This window comes from Cydia strobilella, chromosome 9 (genome assembly GCF_947568885.1).
Source record: "Cydia strobilella chromosome 9, ilCydStro3.1, whole genome shotgun sequence".
NCBI classification, from domain to species: domain Eukaryota; kingdom Metazoa; phylum Arthropoda; class Insecta; order Lepidoptera; family Tortricidae; genus Cydia; species Cydia strobilella.
Genome location: NC_086049.1, coordinates 8,727,095 through 8,749,472, shown reverse-complemented (window position 1 = coordinate 8,749,472; position 22,378 = coordinate 8,727,095). Strand labels below are relative to the sequence as shown.

Below are 22,378 nucleotides of genomic sequence, written 5' to 3'. Positions count from 1 at the left end.
ACGGGTGCCGTTATTTTGAAGATAGACATCAAGAATGCTTTTAATAGCGTTGAGAGGGACACTATTCTTGATGAAACTATGTACAAAGTACCATCGATTTACCCGTTCCTTTATCAATGTTACCATGCTGACAGCCATTTACAGTATAGCGACACCCTGATATCCTCGCGGGTTGGGGCCCAGCAGGGAGATCCTTTGGGTCCATTAATATTTTGCTTGGCCATGCAAAAGGTTATCACATCTTTAGATTCACCCCTGAACGTGTGGTATTTGGATGACGGAACGATTGGAGGTGATCCGCAAACAGTTTTGAACGATGTTGAAAGGCTGGTGCCGGCTTTGAGAGGGATCGGTTTGGAGATAAATTCGGGCAAATGCGAACTGTTCTGTTGCGATTCCGATGAGGCTAATACCATATCGAGATTTGAGGCGGTATTGCCAGGGGTGCGACGCCTGCAAAAGTCAACCTTTTCTCTTTTGGGTGCTCCTATATTTCCGGAAGGCGTCAGTTCGGCTCTGGAAGAGAAAAGGTTGGCTTTAGCTAAGGCCCAGATACACCTCAGCCATTTATCCGCCCATGTCTCGCTTGTTCTTCTGCGGAACTGTTTCGCGATGCCTCGGATAATGTATATTTTAAGAACATCTCCCACCTGGATGTTTCATGACGATGTAGCGAAATTAGATGACACACTCAAGTTAGCGCTGGAGTCAATATTAAATGTACATCTGAATGAGGCGCAGTGGACCCAGGCTGCTCTTCCGGTACGTCACGGGGGTCTTGGGGTTCGTCGGTGTCGTGAAGTAGGCGTAGTAGCTTTCCTTGCCTCGGCACATGGTACTTTGGGACTAGTCACTCGAATATTGTCTGACAATGGTGGCAATTCCCAGATACCTTTTGCTGCGGAGGCATTTGTCAAGTGGTCATCGTTTTGTCAGGGTACGGAACCGCCAAGCAATCCTGCGACCCAAAGAGGTTGGGACGACATCCTATGTAAGAAGGTGGTTGCAGATTTGCTGAGCGAGGCTATTGGCTCAGATTTAGCGCGCCTCAAGGCCGCATCTAGGTGCGAATCAGGAGCATGGCTTCATGCGTTGCCTTCCCCTCAGTTAGGCACGTTACTAGATAACGATTCTTTGAGGATTGCGGTTGCCTTACGATTGGGTTCGAAGGTTTGCGAGGTACATAGGTGTATATGTGGAGCCATGGTTCAGGAGGACGGTCACCATGGCCTTAGTTGTCAGAGGTGCGCTGGGCGTTTTTCGCGTCACCATGCGATAAATGAGGTAGTTCGCAGGGCTTTGGTCTCAGCCAATGTTCCCTGTGTCCTGGAGCCTCCGGGATTGTGCCGGGCTGATGGCAAAAGGCCAGATGGTCTTACATTGGTTCCTTGGCAGAAGGGTCGGTGCCTCTTATGGGACGCAACGTGTGTTAGCACCTTTGCCCCGTCCCATCTGAGTCACACCATCGGTGCTGCTGGTTCAGCTGCGGAGTATGCGGCTAAACAGAAGCATACGAAGTACTCTGCCTTGGAACCAATGTATGATTTTATACCAGTTGCGGTGGAGACTGCAGGACCTTGGGGTGCGGAGGCTAAGGAGTTTGTGTGGGAATTGGGTCGGCGACTGAGAGATAGGGGTTGCGATCCTCGCTCCGGATCGTACCTGGTCCAACAGATCTCCTTGGCAATTCAACGGGGCAACGCTGCCAGTGTCATGGGGACGTTTGGGCCGGCTACGGTCCGGGGTGGCACCATAACCTAAATAGTTTAATTTAGTGGTTAAGCTAGACAAAGCCTGTTGCGGATTACATCATTTGTAAGTCGATGACGAAGCCTGTTGCTGATTTGATTTTGTGTCCACTTGACGAAGCCTGCGTTGCCGATCACGATCTATGCATGGATGTTATTTACTGTTTTATTTATTGTGACGTGAAAATAAAAGAATTATTTTTAATATAAAAAAAAAAATATATATATATATATATAAAAATATATTATATATTTATTAATAAATTGTTTGTTGGAATAATTGAATTTTACGATTTTATCGATTGCCATAACGTTTGAGAATAGTCTATGTCTAAATAAAAGGTTCGCCAGTACTCAATAACAGCGCCAGCTCCACAAATACAGATGCAATCGTTGTAAAACCAGCAATCTTGCTTTTGTTACCTCTAACAAATTATTTTATTTGGCTCGTAAACCAAGCGGTGGATAAGCATACTTTGTGAGATACCAGCGCCCTGTTGTAATAAAATATCGGACCACGACTATGCCGGATTATATGAATGTAGAATTGTAAATTTAAGTCAGATTCAACACAAGTAATTATAAATTATTTTTCCACATTTAGTTCGCTTCATAGTGCGCCTTCCTTTTATATCGAAATTTCTATACCCTTTGTTTGTTCGATTCCATTTACATTTTACATACTTATTACCAACACCAAGTCAGCCGATGTTCCGAAGTTAGTTTTAGTTATTAGTTTCTCGAAATACGTAGGTATTAAAACTTTTTTAGGGTTCCGTACCCAAAGGGTAAAAACGGAACCCTATTACTAAGACTCCGCTGTCCGTCCGTCTCTGTCTATATGTCTGTCTGTCACCAGGCTGTATCTCATGAACCGTGATAGATAGACAGTTGACATTTTGCCAGATGGTGTAGGTATTTCTGTTGCCGCTATAACAACAAATACTAAAACAAGAATAAAATAAATATTTAAGATGTAGTATACAACAAACGTGTTTGTTTTTGCCGTTTTTTGCGTAATGGTAATGGTACCCCCCCTTCGTGCACGAGTCCGACTCGCACTTGTTTTTACCTAAACCATCCAGCACTAACGCATTATGTTACTCAAGGTTTCATCTAAATGGTCCTGCAGTGCCGGATATTACTTCATTCTAAGCAGACAAGGCGACGGACACTTCCTGTCATAATATATGAGAAGATAAATTATGTATGACACGAATATCTCGGACCCTCCTCGGACTGCCTTACAGTTACAACTCAAGCCTTTAATATAAAGTAGGTAATCAAGCCGCAGAGCCTTCATCCATAAATCGTGTAAGTGATATGATGACCAGACCCTGTCATCATAGAGTGGATCATTCATTCTCAATTTCTGCACTTAATACTTAAAATATGTCTATACCGGTTGCCGCCCGCGACTTAGTCTGCGCAAAAGATTATCTCCGTGATTAAATACTATCCTATGTCCTACCCTGGAACGCAAATTTCATCAAAATAACAGTTACTTTCGCAAATTTTAGTAACGGTTTTTTTTAAATCTATAAATTGTAAATACAAATGTCAATCACAATGAAAAAATCAACGATATCAACTCTGGCCAACGTGGGACTCGAACCCACCCATGAATTGCCGGTCCCATGCGTTACCAATTCCGCCAGCTGACCATCCGCCAACCAACGCGAATTTAGTCATTGCAACTGTGAACAACGTCACAACGTTATAGATTGTAATAATGTGGTAGGTCCTACAATAAAATAAAAAAGGAAAAACATATTTGCGATTTTTTTCCTTCAAATCCTCTAAAATTACTACTAGTACTATTTGCTATTTTCAGAATTTGTACTGTACCGAGCGTTCAGTGGCGTTGGCGCCTTCATTAGGGGAATTGTGGGTTAGAGTATAGCAAAGGGGGGCAAATTTTTAAGTCCCATGAACGGCCTTCCTTTGCTATACCCCAATCACATTTTTCCGTTTAGGTGATAAAGCAAAAAATAAGCAGGTGCGACTTTGCTAGCAGCTGCACCTAAAAATAAAATATGTTTTAAATCAAATACGGTATTCAATTACTGATCATCATGACTGTTGGTTAGGCTTCGACACGTTAAAGTATATATACACATCGCAGAAGACATGTTGCGCCTTTTCAGTCGATACTTTTTGCGTCTCCCTGTTCCGCTATGATTTTATTTAGTATGTTTGTGAATATTGTTGATATATTTGCACACAAAGTTATCTGTCGTAATGAGAAATCTTTTAAAGCAGGTTAAGGGGATATTCATTTTTGAATAATTCTCGGTCATAAACTATAATATATAAACTAAGCGTTTTCTAAAAAAAATCAGCCAAGTGCGAGTCGGACTCGCACACGAAGGGTTCCGTACCATTATCTATAAAAACGGTCACCCATCCAAGTACTGACCCCGCCCGACGTTGCTTAACTTCGGTCCAAAATCACGTTTGTTGTATGGGAGCCCCACTTAAATCTCTATTTTATTCTGTTTTTATTAGTATTTGTTGTTATAGCGGCAACCGAAATACATCATCTGTGAAAATTTCAGCTGTCTAGCTCTAGCTATCACAGATCACGAGATACAGCCTGGTGACAGACGGACAGACGGACAGCGAAGTCTTAGTAATAGGGTCCCGTTTTTACCCTTTGGGTACGGAACCCTAAAAATTAATTTACACCATTTCAATAAGTACTGACTGAAGGATCCCTCACAATGGTTTAATAATATATCAATAGCATTACTAGAGCCAAAGATAGATAATATAACTCCGTAATAGATGGATACCTACAGTCAGTACAGTCTAAGGAAAAAACGTGCCTCGAAAATCAGGAAAATTTGATTCTCGTTCAGAGGGCGCTACTAGCTTTGGCCTACTGTCGTATAGATGGCGTTGACGGTTTCGTTTGTTATTTAACAATTTTAACGCATATCAGTGAAAGAACATGGGTCAAAATCATAAAAATAACTAATGCAAATAAAAAAAATCATTTATCCATATTTAAATACATTTTATCGTATTTTTATAAATCTTGATTTTTAGTTTTAAAGTGTGTCGACAGAAGGCAGTGAATTTACTGGGGTTACAAAATTTACTATGACAGTACCGCTCTAGTATAAGTTACTCTATGCTAGAGCTAAGAGCAGCTATAAAAATAATTATAACAACTTTCGGAGCAGGTCTCGTACTCGTACATGAAGAAAAAAGATTGTATCCACTTTAACATTATTAGCAGTAACTGACTTTCTTTACTTAAATAGATCATTATTGTTGTGGCAGTTCAAAGGTTTTCTCTAATTGGTATTCCATTAGCAACATATTCATTACCGCAATCGATCCCGAAAGCACAAATAAATATTGTCGATAGTAAAGGTGATACCCTGTAACCCAACACATTGATTAGTACGAGATAATAAGTGCCAGCAATGAGTCAGCAACAATTATTCCAGTCAAAATCAATTCGCGATATTAATTTTCCCCCTCTCATAAGTCACGCGTGAGCAGACAAATAACTCTGAAACTATTGTAATATTCCGTGCACGTCCTACCCCGAAACTATGGCGAACCGAGGCTGAAGATATAAAGAGTCTACGCAACTACAAAACTAAATTTCTTTCGTCTGTGTGTTTTTGAAAACGTATCTGCAATGCACCTCAGAGTCAAGATGCCTTTGAGTGAGTAAACAAGTTAGCCCGCGTTGCAAAGTTCTATGTTATGTCAAGTGAAGCGTAGAATTTAAATTTATCGTACCTTTGCCGGCTGCTATTGCCGAGTGTTTCGAATTTTGCTATTATGCTAAAATGCATTAAATGACACACGAAAGAATGTGTACCGGTGATTGAGAGGTACGTCAAATAGGTAGATACATACAGTTCGATCTTACTAAACTTGGCAGGTACTTGGCATGTTCTGTTACGCTTTCGATTTAAAATGTTTAGGTAAATATTTTCGACGTGCATATACTACAAGGGGCAGCACAGGAGCCGTTTCAGATTTTTGGCGCGAGGCGTAGGTAAATGTGAAGCTTATGCTTCCGATAGTTCCGATGTAGCCCCCACAAGATGGCAGAACCTACTATCAAAAATATATGTAATTCCGTATAAAGTAGTAAGAACGTGCCTCGGAAATCAAGAAAAATGTATACTCGAATAGATGGCGCAATACCTTTGGCCGTTACTCGTGTAGATGGCGTTGGTGACACCGTTTGATATTTAACAATTTTAACATCAGGGATCCTGTCCTGATCGTCCTTAGCGCCGAGGCCATCAAGTGGCTGATTGGACTCATTTTGTATTTATAACTTGTTTTATGTTTATCATAGTCATACTATGCCATACGATTAAAAAAAGTGTGTGCGTGTAATCTTTACGCGCGATTGAAGTAAAACTTATTTGACGTTTATCGCTTTTATGCTATGTTGGCACTTTGACGTGTGTCCTATTGTGCGTGTGGCGTGTGTCACTGTCACTACTGAGCATTTCTTCCGTCAGAAAACGAACCGGCCAAGTGCGAGTCGGACTCGCGTTCCAAGGGTTCCACACATTACACAATTTTTAACAATATATTTTTTATGTAAAACGTGAGTGAAATGTTTTTAAATAATCCGTAGGGGTCGGATCAAAAACTACAAAAGTCCGAGTCACGCTTGACTGCACATTTCTAATAGGTTTTCCTGTGATCTATAGGTAAATAACTATTTTGTGTATTTTTTTCAAAAATTTTGACCGAGTAGTTTCGGAGATAAAGGGGGGGGGGAATGGTAATTTTTTGGCTATTTTGTTAAATAACAAACTATTTATTTTAAAATTACAAATATAGTTATTTGTTATACAAGGGTGCAAAGTTGTATTTTACCCGCGAGTGTGGAATTGAAACACGAGCAAGCGAAAGGATTTATTATAGTTGAACCACGAGCGAAGCGAGTGGTTCTAAAAGAGAATCCTGAGCGTAGCGAGTGTTTCAACACACGAGAAGTAAAATACATTTGCACCCGTGTGTAACACAAAACTTTTCCCCTCACTATAGCGAGGAAAGTGCAACATCCACAGGCGTTAGATCATCTTCATCAACTGGAATTACTCATTTTTTTACGATATTATAACAAAAAACTCGAAATTCTGTACTTTTACGTGAGAAGTTTTAAAGCAAAATTTTTGTTGTCAATGTTGACATTTCTGAAGTATGAAATGTCAATGATGCGTTTTGAAATTGCATCGACTTAACTTGTGCGTTCAGAATTATATTTAACATAATTATTAAAAAACAAACGTTTATTATGGAATTTTAAGGTTTATGACAAAAAATCATTAAATAAAGCTAAATCTGGTATTTTTTATTAGATTCTCAAATCATTTATTTAATAATAATTAATATCGAACGAACCATTATTATGAGCGTTTTACGTTTTGTTATCTGTCAAGCTACTTAAACACGCTCCATCCAAGGTCAAATTACTTTCCCCACTAGTGGATAAAATGCGTTTTTCCCCGCTTGTTTTAAAGGATAAAAGACGGCTTTCCGAGCTAGTGAGGGGAAAAAAATATTTCAGATTCTCACAATGAGCTCTTTCATTTGATAAGTATGTAACACGATATAGTTTAAAAAACTTTATTTTTTAATTTTCTCATTTACCCCCCAAAAGTGCCCCCCTATTTAAAATTCATTTGTTTACGTTACATGTTCTTCTTTGTTTACGTTACATGTTCTTCTTTGGGTCACAAACTTCTTCTTACTTCAATAAATAAGTGAAAGAACATGAGTCAAAACAAAGTTATATGGCGATCTAAAAACTAAAAAAATAAAAATTATCCATATATTATATAGGTATATATTTTTTATATTTTTATTCAATTTCATTTTTAGGGATCCGTACCCAAAGGGACAAGGGTAAAAACGACACCCTATTACTAAGACTCCGTCTGTCTGTCTGTATGTCTGTCTGTCCATCTGTCACCAGCATAGATCTAGTATAAGTATTAATAAATATTTAAGTGGGGCTCCCATACAACAAGCGTGATTTTTTGCCGTTTTTTACGTAATGGTACGGAACCCTTCGTGCGCCATTTCAGAGCATCTTTGAGAAGATCATGTTACCCATGCTAATGATATATTTCTAGAGGCCTCTCCAGACTATGTGCGTGAATCGCGGCGCGACTTCGCGGAGAGAACATGTCGCGACGTTGACGTATGACTTCACACTCAAACTTCACGGCGATTTCGCAGTTTGGTTCTCGTCAAGATGGCGGAAAAGCATCAGCTGATCCAGCATTGATCGAGCTTAACTGCTAGTTATCTATGGCATCATACGTGATTTAGCTATTCTTCCATTTTGTTTTGTTGTAAAACCGTAAAATATAGCCGCTTTATATTATATAATTATTATTTATCTTGCCACATATGAGTCAAAATTGTGTGTATTGTGGAGTCTTGCCAGTTCGCGCTTCGCGCCTCCTTTGACGCGGGCTAATAAACCGACAAAAAACGGGGAACTAGGCGCGAAGGCGTGAAATCGACGCCACACTTACGTTCGCGGCTTCACGCCGAGATTCGCGCATGAGTGTGGAGGGCCCTTATTAGGTATAATATGACACACAGAACACCTAAATTAGGTGTTCTGTGATATAACATACCTGACATACTGACACAGCATGATGATATTGATGATTTTCATTTTGCTGTTTCCAGACTGTTAGTAATCCTATTTTCCTCAAAGAAGACGAAGTGGCTTCACGTTTTCACTAATACACTAAGACCACTAAGTAACAAGAAAACACAATGAAACTAAACCGTGAACCGTAAAGTTAAGTGATAGGTACAAAGTTTATACAATGTTCAGTCCATTGACTTGAAAGCTTTGGTTCCGTCATTTTAATGTAATTTCATTGCGAAAGACCACACAGAACCGGAGTAAATCATAATCAACGCTCGACCGTTTCGGTGTTGACAAAATACGACACGAACAGCACAGGGCAAAATTGGCAAAAACCAAAACGGAAGTAAATAAAGAAAAGGAAAGACAATTTCATCCTTCATCTTTTTAAAACTTCCGGTCAAAGCATTAATCCTTAATTTTTAGCGCGTTCAGAAACCATAATTTCACAAATTAAATCCGGTATGTACTTAACTATTAGTACCTATAGTTGGTCAAAATTAAAGGAAGAAAAAGGCGGCAAATTTAAAAACACCAGGTGCGAAGGGATATCGTCCCATAAAAAATTCGAATTTCGGGCCTTTTTCTACTGACAAGATTTGCTTGACCAACTATATTTATTAATTAACCTATAGAAATATAACAATAATGCTTGGAATATTAAAGCACAATCTGAAAACAATATTACTTAAGGTTTCCGTACATAACCGGACTGAACTGGAGATTGTATTATAAACGCGCCTGAACGTCAAACGTCAATTGGCCGGATTGGCCCTGTGGCTGTCGACTCGTTTTTCTGAAGTGAGTAATATAATATTTAATGACAGAATTGTACAGTACAGACCTTGTATTGTGTTGCGTGACTAAATCAAAGCATTCAGGTAGCTTCATGTGTCTAGGGAAAAATTGATCAGTTATTCTCATCCTATTTGCGAAACAAGAACAAGAGGCAACATTTTTTATGGTAAGTGTTATTTTAAAGTAGGTATACTTTTAGTTTAACCAGCTGTACATGTTTTTAATTGTTAAACTTTAAATTAATGACAAATTTCCTTAGATTTATTTGTTAAATCTTTCTAAAGAAGTGAATAAATTTTGCTCATATCTGGGTTATTCCTAGCAATGACGCACAACCATGGGGTTTAATTACTACTCGCAAGGATACACCTTACACATCCGCATTATAGTGGAATCATTATTGCTTATCTTTAGTAATGTTCATGTTCATGTTTATAATATAAACATTATGCACATAAAATAACTAAAGAAAACAATGTTTCTAAAATTAATTGAATTGAATTAATTGAAGTAAAGTTGAACAGACACATTATTGAACGCATTCAATGGCCTTTTTTCTGATATTTGCTTGATTACAAATTGGTATTTTTTCTGATATTTTCTTTACTTGATAAGCCAGGTCCACATAGGCACGTCTACACTGGCCGTTTTGTGTGTGAGGAAATTACCTCACGCGTATGCTCGCTCTGTGTGGACCCGGCTATTAGGAAAAAAAAATACTTAAACGTAAATAAAAACATTTGATTACTCACTTTTTTATCCAAATGTAGTTTAGCATATGGTTACACAAATACACTGGTAACTATAGACTATACAAAAGTATACACATTCAATAGACTTATCTGTATGTCCGGTAACTTAGCAAAATACTAATGGTGAATAGGTTTACAATTTGCATTATGTAGTTTGTATCATTTAGAACGGCAGTTGTGGTGGTCACCTGAAATGGTCCACAAGGGTTCTTCTGTTTACAACTGTAAACAGAAGAACCCTTTAATAAATTTCTATGTGAATTACAAAATCAAACCTTTTTTTTTTGTTATTCTGAGGAGTTCAAAACTGAAATTGAATTCATAGACAACAAAAGAATAGAACTATGTTATGAAAAATACTTGACAGAGATTCACTTAATATACTATAAACGATAAAAACTACAAATTGGGCTGACATACCCACACTGCTCAGTACATTTTTAGATTTATTGAAAGGTTCTTATATTTTAGAAAAGAGCCTAACTTTTACATTAACTGATGGAACTATGCAGTTGATATTTGTTGGCAAACCATCTTATTTGCTTTGTTGGCATGGGATAATGATGATGATTGATAAAAACAGTCCTATGACTATGGTATGATCAATACAAATAAAGAATATGAATATGTCCTTCCTTGGGCCCTAAACTATCTCCATATCAAATTTCATCTAAATTGGTTCAGCAGTTTAAGCATGAAGAGGTAACAGACATGCAGACCGTCAGGACAGAGTTACTTTCGCATTTATTATATTAGTAGGGATAGGCGAAATGTTTATTTGCACAGTTCAGTTCAGTTCAAATATAATTTATTCATGTACGCCTACCAACAAGCACTAATGAATTATATTATTATATTGTTTAATACACTAGCAGCTGAAAGCTGATGCGTGTATATCACTGCACTTGTTTTTTTTTTTTTACTATTAGGTCTATTAGTGTTCATTGTGTTAGTTGTTTTAAGTGTTTGTCAAGTCTGTTTTTAAAGGTGTTCACTGAAGGAGCACATATCACTGCTTCTGGTAATTTATTCCACTCGCGTACGACGCGAATGGTGAATAATATGTACATAATGGGTCATTTTCTATGAAAAGGGACCTTATTGTCGATAGCGCTTACGCCGCACAGATTCGCGCGGCATTGTATTTATATCGGAGCATCGTTAATAATGGCGTAAGCGCCATCGACAATAAGGTCCCTTTTTAATAACAAAACTTCCGTGAGACACAGACATATTAAACATATTAATAACGGGTCACTCACGTATTCTAAGTCGAAAACGCTCGACATGTTTCACTCCGTACCGAGGAGCGTCATCAGGAGCTTGAGTCTTGCGTCTTGTTGCGTGTTGTGTTGTGTTGCGTGTTGTTGTGTTGCGTCTTGTTACTCTTGTTGTTGTGTGGAAACATGTCGAGCGTTTTCGACTTAAAATACGTGAGTGACCCGTTATTAATATGTTTAATAGGTCCCTTTTTATAGAAAATACCACATATGTTATCTTAAGTGATTATCAGAGCAATTTATAGATGTTAATATTATTCCATAATAATACTGAATTATATACAGATCAAATTTAATACTAAATTAATGCACTGAAATAAAACTACCAACTCTCTTGAAATTGCTTGTACACTTCCCTTTCACTCAAACTACGCCAATTAATCTGTGACAGTGACTATGCTGACAAAAAATGTTACATTGTTTTTTTTAATAGGGGATATTACTGCAATGTTCTGCCACCAGAGTGCAGGACTAGCCTTTTTAGTAAACCATAGAGTAACTTATACATACTGTACCTTTAACAGGTTTTTGACAAGTTTTCAGAGATAATAAAATATGACATTGATGCATCAAGGCGGTTTGCTTACAGAAGACCTACCGGGAAACGCGAATCCGAAAATTCGCTATCTGCCTCTTTATCGCTTGAATATGCAAGAGTGACAGAGATGTTAGCAAAAGAAATTTTCTTGTTTCACGATAGACCCTCAGATTGTGGTAGTGGCGCCCTGGCGCCCCCTACGCAGAGTTTCGCGTAATATTCCCTATTAGCCTAATTTAGTGTCCGACTGCTAGGCAAAGGCCTGCCCTTTCCCCTTGTTTTCTTCACTCGTCCCAGTCCTGTTGTTTGTATTTTCCTATTGATCCAGCTAGATTTGGTCTGCTTGCACCCCGACCTGCACCATCTATGGTGTTCCGTGAGTCCCACTCAGTAATCTTTTTGGCCCACATTTCCAGGTGCATGCAGTAGATATCTAATAAATAAATACACATATGTCTAGCCCATTCCCACTTAAGTGTAGCGGTCTTGACGCCAACATCTCTACATCTGTGTTCCTGATTCAATCAGTTCTGCTAACACTTAGTGCCTATACTGCGCCCCATCACTCGCTGGCAATCCTTGAGTTTCGGTATTAGAGCCTCAGTTATTGACCAAGTTTGCGCGTCATACTCGTAGGTTAGGGATTACATTACATATTTCTTATATACTTTGATAAAATCTCATACAGCTACTCAACGTTGAAAGGCAGTAACTGTATGCATCCCAAACATAGATTTATTATACCACAGTAACCACACAGCTCTGCCAATACTTATACTGACAATTTTGCTTCGAGCCCATGCATGCTGTAAGAGAAGACAATATGATTTGGACAACGTTTTTTAGAAGTAAATTTTTTCAACAATAAAAATCTCATGCAATTTTATTAGGACTATCGAAATAAATAGCTCAAGAAAATTAAAAAAATCTGCGAAAATAATTCGTGTAGGTTTGAAAATTGGTATAGTTGTACCCTTGTGGGGCCTTGTGGTGTCCAGATAAACATACTAAAAGTCCTCGAGGGTGGGGGGTGTGCTGAGGTGTAGGGGGATTGAAGGTACCTTTTTAGGGTTCCGTACCCAATGGGTAAAAACGGGACCCTATTACTAAGACTCCGCTGTCCGTCTGTCTGTCTGTCTGTCTGTCACCTGGCTGTATCTCATGAACCGTGATAGTGACAGTTAAATTTTCACAAATAATGTATTTCTGTTGCCAGCTTGCCACTATAACAACAAATACCAAACCATGATCGAAAACTTGCATTCAATAAAAGTAATTGTAATTGAGTAAAGTTATTAATTACAAATTGTAATTTCAAAATGTAATTACATTTTGCAATTATTAATTGAATGTGCAATTACTTTCTACATGTAATGGAAATTATTTGTTGCAATTACATTTTTTAATTCCAATTGTTAATTTATAATTCAATTACTTTTTGTCCAACACTGCGGAATAGTCTAGCTAGTGGATTTATGTATGGTCAATAAAGTGTCTGTAGGTAGGTATACACTTCCAGCTCAATTGAAATTGATATATCCTGCTATTATTTGTTAGATGGTCTGAATGTAAAGAATCACTACGTGATGATGACTTCAAATTATGTATTACGGTTTTTATACTTTTTATACAATAGTGAATAAATAAAATATAATCTTACAATAGACTGGGATATCCTCTAGAATTGCAAGCATCCACTATGAAACAGGTCATGAGGTCAGGTCTTCTTCTTCAACTTCTTAGTATAGGTATGTCAATCAATATATCATTAAATTCATTAACTTGCGTCTACGCTTCGTGACGCAGCACCTAAGGCCAGACAGTTACTCTTTGATTCTTCGAGACCCTTCATACATTCTTAAACAAAAGTATGTGCTTGATACAGCGCACGCACTCAACCTCATTCTTGGAGAATAAAAAGGGATTACCATTATATTAAAACATTTATTTTCGGCTGTAGACATAATTCCTATTTCATATTTCACGCATGACGTACAACACCATAAAAGCGTCGGATTCCTTGAAGGAACACTTCCTTTCGACTCTGCTAACCTAGTACCCCGTCGCAATTATGGCGGCATGCCAGCTAGAGCCCGCTAATATCGGTGCAGACTCAAACGGTTATAAGTCACGTTTCACCAGAATGCCCAAAATCCGGTGCAGTAAACGAAAATAATGCTGCAAGTATAGGGTTTCCAAATAAAACTAGGAAAATGTATTTTAGCGGAAGAGCTTGTAAAATCGTAACTAAGTTTACTTTGGTACCATGGCACGCGTTAATTAAAAACAGGTATCTACATTTCCAGGCATGGTCTTATTATTTTAGATGATGATGAGAGGTAGAGGTATAATGTATGCGCTCAGGCCTCTTCTCGTCTGGTGTCAAGAAAATGCTGTTTCGTCTTTTTGCAGGATCAGAATCAGTTTTGATTGGGAAATGTCTCATACCTAGAGAAGTGCGTAGAAATTAAAAATGATCAGGAGGATCTCTACCCCTCTAAGTTTCTACTCTACATTCGCCTAAAATAACCTGTACAAATCTTACAGAATATATAACATTCTTACATTTTTAAATTAAAGGAAAATTTGAAAAAATACCATACATTTCCGGTTCTTACATTTTGATAACATTTCCCCTATAAAAGCTATGAGCAGTATTTATGTCTTCTGTTTTCCTGTCATGACTGTAACAAAATAAATGTCTCAGTGCTCAATAGAGGTTAGCCCAAAAATACGTTGTCTAGATTTTTACTGGGGCATTTTGTTGACGTTTTTTTTTTTCAACGTATTTTTGGACCACCCTGTAAATAACACTGTTCTCACCTCTATTGCTAATGTCATAGGTAAGTTTAAAGATGACTTGTACTGGGACGGTAACGAGTTGACGAGCACTCGGACGTCTATCTTTTTTAAGCGCGCGGTTGTCTTCTGCGATAAACGCATGCGTCAACGGAATGTACGAAAAATTACAATGCTTTTACCGCGTAAAACGATGTAATGTCATTAGATTTTCTTATGTAAAATGGGTGTGCGGCAAACGCATTGCATTTAACGATGCGTTTATCGCATAAAACGACCGCGCGCTTTACTCTTTGTTCAATTGTGCCGCTGGAATTTCTTTGCTTCGTATGTGCATTTTCCAATTATTGGGGTCCAGATTATGAGTTTTCCAACAAGAATTGGTTTCCTAACACGTCAGGTGAATCCAGACATTTGGTAACCCTAACTGCAGGCGATGGCTGCGCAATGGCGGAAGTTTATACTTTATGACAGCAACGTTTGGTGCACGGTATCATGTCGCAGGCCATCGCAAGTGCGTGGTATTGGAATTTGAAAAACTGAATGCGCGCTGTTATGAGTTTAAATCTTACTAGTGAGGTTCTAGGTAACTACTTGTGTACGAAATACAAATAAATACCACAACGTTTGCTAAATGTTTAGAAAAGTAAACCGTGTTGAGCCAATTAGGTCGATCCTGCTCTTGGATTACACGCTCATAATCATAATCATAATCATAATCTTTATTGTCTGTGAGAAATGGGTACATTGCACAGTAATTACTAATGTAACAATTTTATGTGGACTCACCAAGACTCTACCTTTACAGGTGTACAAACAAACATTTCCTATGCTACTCTTACATGAATGATGTCAAGCATTAATATTAATACAACCATAAATCGTAATCAAAAATCTTACCTAATACATCATGCAGTAACAGAATGAAATAAAATAAAATAATATAAAATCGAAGTCAAACACTACTACACTACTACTACACACATAAAACTAGTGTTTACGCCAAATCTTACGATCTAACCGGAAAGGCACTTCTGACAGCTTTAGCGTAAAAGCGTAGTATTTTCACGCAAGAAAGTATGAGAAAATAAGTACGCGGTTATACTTTAGCATAAAAATGTCAAAAACGGAAAAAAATATATAAGAAAATACGCGATCATGCCTTATTTAGGCTTCGGTGCTACGCGAATTTCGAAATTTCGTTATATGACATCTCTGTCACTCTTGCATATTCGAGCGATAAAGAGGCAGATAGCGAATTTTCGGATTCGCGTTTCCCGGTAGGTCCTCTATAAGCAAACCGCCTTAACTTAATGCATCAATATCATATTTTATTATCTCTGAAAACTTGTCAAAAACCTGTTAAAGGTACAGTATGTATATAAGTTACTCTATGGTTTACTAAAAAGGCTAGTCCTGCACTCTAGTGGCAGAACATTGCAGTAATATGCCCTATTAGTGTTAGCTTAAATAAATATATAGTTTAATAAACAAGAAAGATACTTACCTAATACGTATCTAAGTAGTAAGTACACAAGCCAGGCTTGAAAGTAAGACAAGTGGCCATCACGTTCACGTAGCTTCCACTGAGGGATAAAATATGACGACGTCGTTCAGTATATACAGCGTAATGTTTTATAAAAATCTCCTTGACTTTATGAAATTGACATCGCGGATAAGAGTTCGGTCTGCTATGTTAGTATTATTAGCCTTTGCAAAGGTGGCGTAGCATATGACACTTACACAGTCGGTTATTATTTTTTATAAGCACCGAGATATTTATTTCTTAATATTCTTTTCTCAGAAGTCATTGTCATATAGGTAAATACGATTAATTTCCTATTGTATATTCCATTATTGTCAGAAATATCAGAAATGGTTAAGTTATTTTGAATTCGTTAATCTGTAATCTGCCTCTTATGTTTGCTCCCTGGTGTCATTATGTCTTTCTGTATGTGTATTCTAAAAATAGTTGTATACTTTTTGATTGGTCTTAACATGTATACTATCCTTATCCAAACCAGTAGTAAACAAATGCACATAAATGGATGTATTGCTATGCGGTCGACGATAGTACAACCGCTCTAACTTCGTATCCTAATGATCATCTCAAGGATGTTTACATCATTCTACAAACAACCGGTTTTTCGCCTGCGATAATAATCGCAAAAATTAAGCATAGGTAGTTTTTTTTTGTTTTTGTGCCTTGATTGGTAGACGTCTAAAATGTCCGTCTCAAAACTGTGGGCGTTTGCCTAAACCCTTAGTGGAAGTAAGATAACTAGATGCAGTGCTTTTTAAACCTATCTATCGCTGCAAGCACTCGCCTCAAGTAAACCAAAACAAAATACGACTGACGACTATATCCGTAACAGCTATGCGTAAACGTAAGTCACAAATAGACTGATTCGGTTGAAGCGATTTATCAGTAAGAGATAGCATAAAAGAGCTCGGTCTGTCTTAATTATGTCTAAGGATTTCCACAATAATATTTTCATGAAATGTAATGCATTACCGAGAATTGCCTGTGTCATGAACTCGAGAGTAACATCTACGCCTATGATGTCATTTAATTTTACAAATTACCAAGTAAACAGTGTTATCAGTCTCGGACAGTCATTTCGTAAACAATGAGTGATTTAGTCGGTTAGCGGCGAGGCGCCAGTAGCCACTTTTGTGCGTATTTAATTCAGTTGTGATTTGACCATCCTCGCTGTGTGGTAGTGCATCCTGTTCTTTGCCAAACCTGCAGTTAAAAGTCGTAAGTTTAAATATTTTATCGCATACATTTTCTGTGCAACGGTGCATAAATTCTCACGTACGATTCTGAGTCCAATATTCTTTCAATCTAGTCAAACAGTGTAGATACCAGTTCGATGTTATATTCCATGTAATATATGCAGTCAGTAGCCGAGAATCTGTGTAAAGCGCACCCGACTTCTCGAGCGCATTTTATCTGGCGTCACCGTCCCACGGGCATGAAGTGTGAACACGCCGGATATACCCGCCGATATAAATCCCTGTAAGCGACACCCTTACTTATACCCGTGGCTTGCAATCCCTGAATTTGTGAGACCGGCTGCCATGCACCGCGTCTAGAATTTGAACGCACTAAATCCCTCTCCGCTGCAGCATAGCGCTCGTCACGTACTCGCATTTGATTCCGCATTATATCACTAGACTGCTCTTCAAAAGGACAATTTGGTTCGTAAAACGGCAGTTTGTTTCATGACCTGAAAAAACAATCTGAAACAGACAAAAGGTATCAAAAAACTATTAAGCTGATAGACAACGGATGAAGGTGCGGTTAGAGGTATGGCCGGACCGCCGGTGAAGTGCGGAGGTGACAGGCGAGCCGTTAACGCCGCCGTTACAGGCTCAAGTGATATATGAGCTGCGAAGTGGCTCGGGGCCGCTGTCACTTCGCGTTCCGCCGCCACACCGCACCCGCAAAAAGATAAAAAGGATTCCGAAATACGATTCACAAGTGGGCTGCCGGAAATGGGTAGAAAGTTACCGAGCACGGCTTTATGTCGGGCAATATATCTCCCGTATCGCTTCACATCCAATTTCTGCTGTATGGCGTGTAATATCCCCTGGGGGTCCTTTTAATTTTTAGTCCGACGTCCTTTTTAATCAGTACGAAGCCATTAATTCTAATAACGACGCCACTAATCATACCCGAGCCAGCGAGTCGCCGGAGCAAACATGCAAGAAAATTGTGTAAAATCCTTAGCTTAGTCGTCGTGTGGGTAAAGTGGTAACTTAGTCGCGTGTCTACCCTTAGCCCTTAGCCTGACCCGCGTGACCTTCAGTGACCTGTGACATTAGGGGCGCCCCATGCCGCCACTAGCTCACTTCGCTTTCCATCAATGACAAATTCATTGCCATCGATCCGTTTCGTTTCGTGCTCATGCGGAAAAGTACTTACACTTATTTTCAGGAATTGTGTAGGATACCCCGAGTTGTGTAGGATATTTTGTTGAACAATAAACTAAATATCGTGTGTCAAAGTTTTCAATAAAGCGAGATATTTGCGAGGATATTCACAAAGCGTTTTTCCCAGCGGTCCACAGTAGTTGGTAACGAGCTTATGCGGAGCGGTCTCGGACGAAATTGTTTGAGAAATGTAGCCAGGTGTCATAAAGTTGCAACCGACGGACGGACGGGCTAATATTGCCTGTGCTGTGCTGAAATGTGCAACGGCAAACTTTTAGCTTAGCTACATATCATACCTATTCGTCTAATTCGGAGATAACTCGATGAATACCAACTATACCAATCATCACCTTTGTATCAATTGGTCGTAATTTTCATTTGAAGAAGTGCCTTATGCATCCGCGAAGAAATTCAAAGGTGTATACTGGGGAAAAATATGATTAAACCCTGATTTGAATTCGCACTGCTTCTGAATTATGCTAGGTATAACTAATCATTCATAGTATACTGATTGACTAAGTTATTGTGCACAAATTGCATTGAAATCGAGTTAATTAACTACGTATTCATTAGTGATACAGCACTACAGTTAAAGTTACTGAGCGTAGTTTGGTTATTGATATCATAATCCAGGTTAAAGATTAATGAATATGCTCAAATCGCATAACGGTAAATACGACACTGACGAATAAAAAAGTATCCTAAAGTAAATACGTAGTAAAAAACTAAAGAAAACACTTTTCCTTATTATAAGGTCGTCGTGTCGTTCATAATGATCCTCATCTAAGTGAAAACAGCATTTTGATGGTAAATTTTGTACCAATTTCGTCGTAATTAAAACAATTACAGCATCACCTCTATGATCAATTAGTAAATTTTTAAGTCCCTAAATTATTACTTTTTTTCATTAAATAATATAACAAAATTACGCGAATAGATATTATCAACAGCAGAAAGTACTCGACAAAGATAGTGATTAGCAATAGAAAATCTAGATTGTCAAGCAGCCGCCGTATGTTGTAATGTATTCTAAGTTAATATTGTCTTCGGTTACCGCGATAGTTACTCATGAAATAAAACTATGAAAACGGATTATATCGCGTATATTGAATTTATATTACATCCCGACGTTTCGAACTCTTTACAGCGTTCGTGGTCAACGGGTGACTCACCCGTATTATAAATTCAATATACGCGATATAATCCGTTTTCATAGTTTTATTTCGTATTCTAAGTTATAAAGGGACCCACTGACTATCAGTCCGCCGGACGATATCGGCCTGTCAGTTGTTCGGAAGTTTCGGAACTGTCAAATTTTTCTAGATTTATATTGATCGGGATATAGACCGTGATTACCTTTTGTATTATTATTTTTTGTTTTTTTGTTGTTTGTGTCAAATTTTTGTTCCAACTGACAGGCCGATATCGTCCGGCGGGCTGATATATAGTCAGTGGGCCCCTTAACTCGCGCCGCCATAGATTCTAATAATGCATTAGTCGAGAAGATCAACATGTTTTACTAGGGTTAAAGTACTTTTCCTTACTATAAGGACCTTATAGTACATATACAGTCCTATAGAAAAAACATAATTTCAACAGGAAATGCGTTCAAACAGAAGCATAATCTCACGGCGAGTCATAGCGGATTATTCCTTGTATGTAGTCGCAAACATGTTAAATCCTCAAAGAATTCTATTCCTCGTGGTTGGTTACAAATATTACAACGCTTAAGAAAGGGCGCTAAGCACAAGGAATTTCCCGCCCATAATGCCGGCGGTCTATGACACTTTGCGAGCGGGACAGCAAGCAATATAACCATGCGTGTACGATAGAGATAGGAACAGGCCAATTAATGCTGCAGCAGCAGGTCGATGTACCAAATTCCTTATGCCAAGCGTCCTTTCTCTACAAATACTAGAATCATACCACATTGATATTTTAAGGCGAGCCAAGCTAATCTGCTATATTTTAGATTAAATTAGAAAATTAAAATAACACAACAGTAAATTGTTCGTAAACTATTTTTTTTTATCAAGCAGCCAGAGGTGTATTTTTTTCCATTATTCATTTATTAAATCATTTACGGTTTAGACTCACTTGTTTTAGTCACTCGCGCGACATGATTTAATGTTAGTATGTCTCACAACAGTTTAAATTCGATTATTATTCATTTAAATTAAAAATTGTTCGTAGTTCTAAAAATGGAACTGAAAAAATACCAACTACTTACCACAAATCGGTCCCGACCAAAGATTATTAAGTAAACATAGAGTGCTCACTCCATACATCAGTTTTGTTACCAAAAGACTATTATTTTCGTAGTCGACATCTAGCGTCAAGTAGCGGAATTTTCAGTACTGCTACTTGACAATAGATGTCGCGACGAACGGAAAGTCTAATGCTCAACGATTTTCATTTAATATAATAACGGGATTAACCGGTAACGGGATTTTCAACTCCTGCTTATGCTTATGCTGCTGTTGAGCTTTTCGTCAGTCGCGACTCAAGTCACTCTTGCATATTCGAGCGATAAAGAGTCAGATAGGGAATTTTCGGATTCGCGTTTCCCGGTAGGTCCTCTCAGTCCTCTGTAAGCAAACCGCCTTAATGCATCAATGTCATATTTTATTATCTCTAAAAACTTTTCAAAAACCTGTTAAAGGTTGTGTACCAGTGTACAGTATGTATAAGTTACTCTGTGGTTTACTAAAAATTCTAGTCCTGCACTCTGGTGGCAGAACATTGCAGTAATATCCCCTATTCTCTTTGGTCCCGACATAACAAAAAAAAAACATTAAAATTATAGGCATCTTTATGTTAAAAACATGACAGATGCTTATAATTTACGTTACGTACCATTGTGTACACTTTCCCGTAAAAAGATGTTTTTATATCGTGCCTCAATTCAAAATTATAAATGTTGTAATTGTATTTAAAACATAGTGTAGGTAGTACCTATTCTATAGCTAAATACTCTTGAAAATCTAGATAGATTCCGAACCGATGTTATTGTTATTAAAGAGGTTGTAGGTAGCAGTGTTGGGGAAAAGTAATTGAATTACAAAGTAACGATAATTTGCATTACATGTAGAAAGTAATTGCGCGTTCAATTAACAATTGCAATTGCAAAATGTAATGTTAATTATTTTTTAAATTAGAATAGAATAGAATAGAAGAAATTTACTCAGAAACGCTTAAATTTAACTTAAGTATTACTTGAGACATACAGAACCAACTTATTATTAAGCGTCACTGAAAAGGTATCCACTCAGCTTAATGTCAAGAATCCACCTAAGGATCTCGATGCTGGTCTTCCGTGGTAATTACATTTTGAAATTAAATACTTTACTCAATTACAATTGCTTTTATTGAATGCAAGTTTTCGATCATCTTTATTTCCAAAATCAGATGAAAAATTTGAATGAGCTTTAAATTTGTATAAGCAATATTGTAAATATTTGAATTTTTATATTAAAAAAATTCAAATGAGTATCTATTGTTGCAAGATTTTGTACAAGGGAAAATAATGTAAATCGAAACATCAAAATTTTTGATTCTTATGCCATGGTGTTTAGTTAATGCACTTACGAAAAAAAATAACAGTAAGAGTGAATTTAATAATTATTATTAAAATATTATTTCGCCTGTTGGTTGGAACACTTGGAACGTTATTCTTCTAGCAGCAATAAAATATGTCATACACTTAAAATGATTATTTTATGCTATAAGACACAAGAGATAATATTGAACTACATGTAGCAAATGCTCGTACTGCGCGTGTAATTTTTTTGTGTTCAATATGTCGTGGCCAGAGTTCACTTTGACCATCCATACCGCCTACCTATCGACCATTCCTAATGACCTTC

General features: G+C 37.8%; 1 protein-coding gene and 1 long non-coding RNA gene across 4 annotated transcripts in view; both read left to right on the top strand.

The window, feature by feature from the left end:
- LOC134744254 (uncharacterized) overlaps nt 1–22,378 on the top strand; it is a 120,193-nt gene that overhangs the window by 5,783 nt on the left and 92,032 nt on the right. The gene's annotated exons all lie outside the window — the stretch shown is intronic.
- LOC134744241 (keratin, type I cytoskeletal 9) overlaps nt 9,202–22,378 on the top strand; it is a 26,872-nt gene continuing 13,695 nt past the window's right edge. Inside the window, exon 1 of one of the 3 annotated variants that reach the window (XM_063677989.1) lies at nt 9,202–9,370. In XM_063677989.1, the coding sequence (XP_063534059.1) occupies nt 9,368–9,370 (3 nt within the window). In that variant the 5' untranslated portion in view covers nt 9,202–9,367. Of the gene's footprint in view, nt 9,371–17,192; nt 17,335–22,378 lie in introns of those variants that run through there. The other 2 variants (XM_063677987.1, XM_063677988.1) reach the window with 2 other exon arrangements.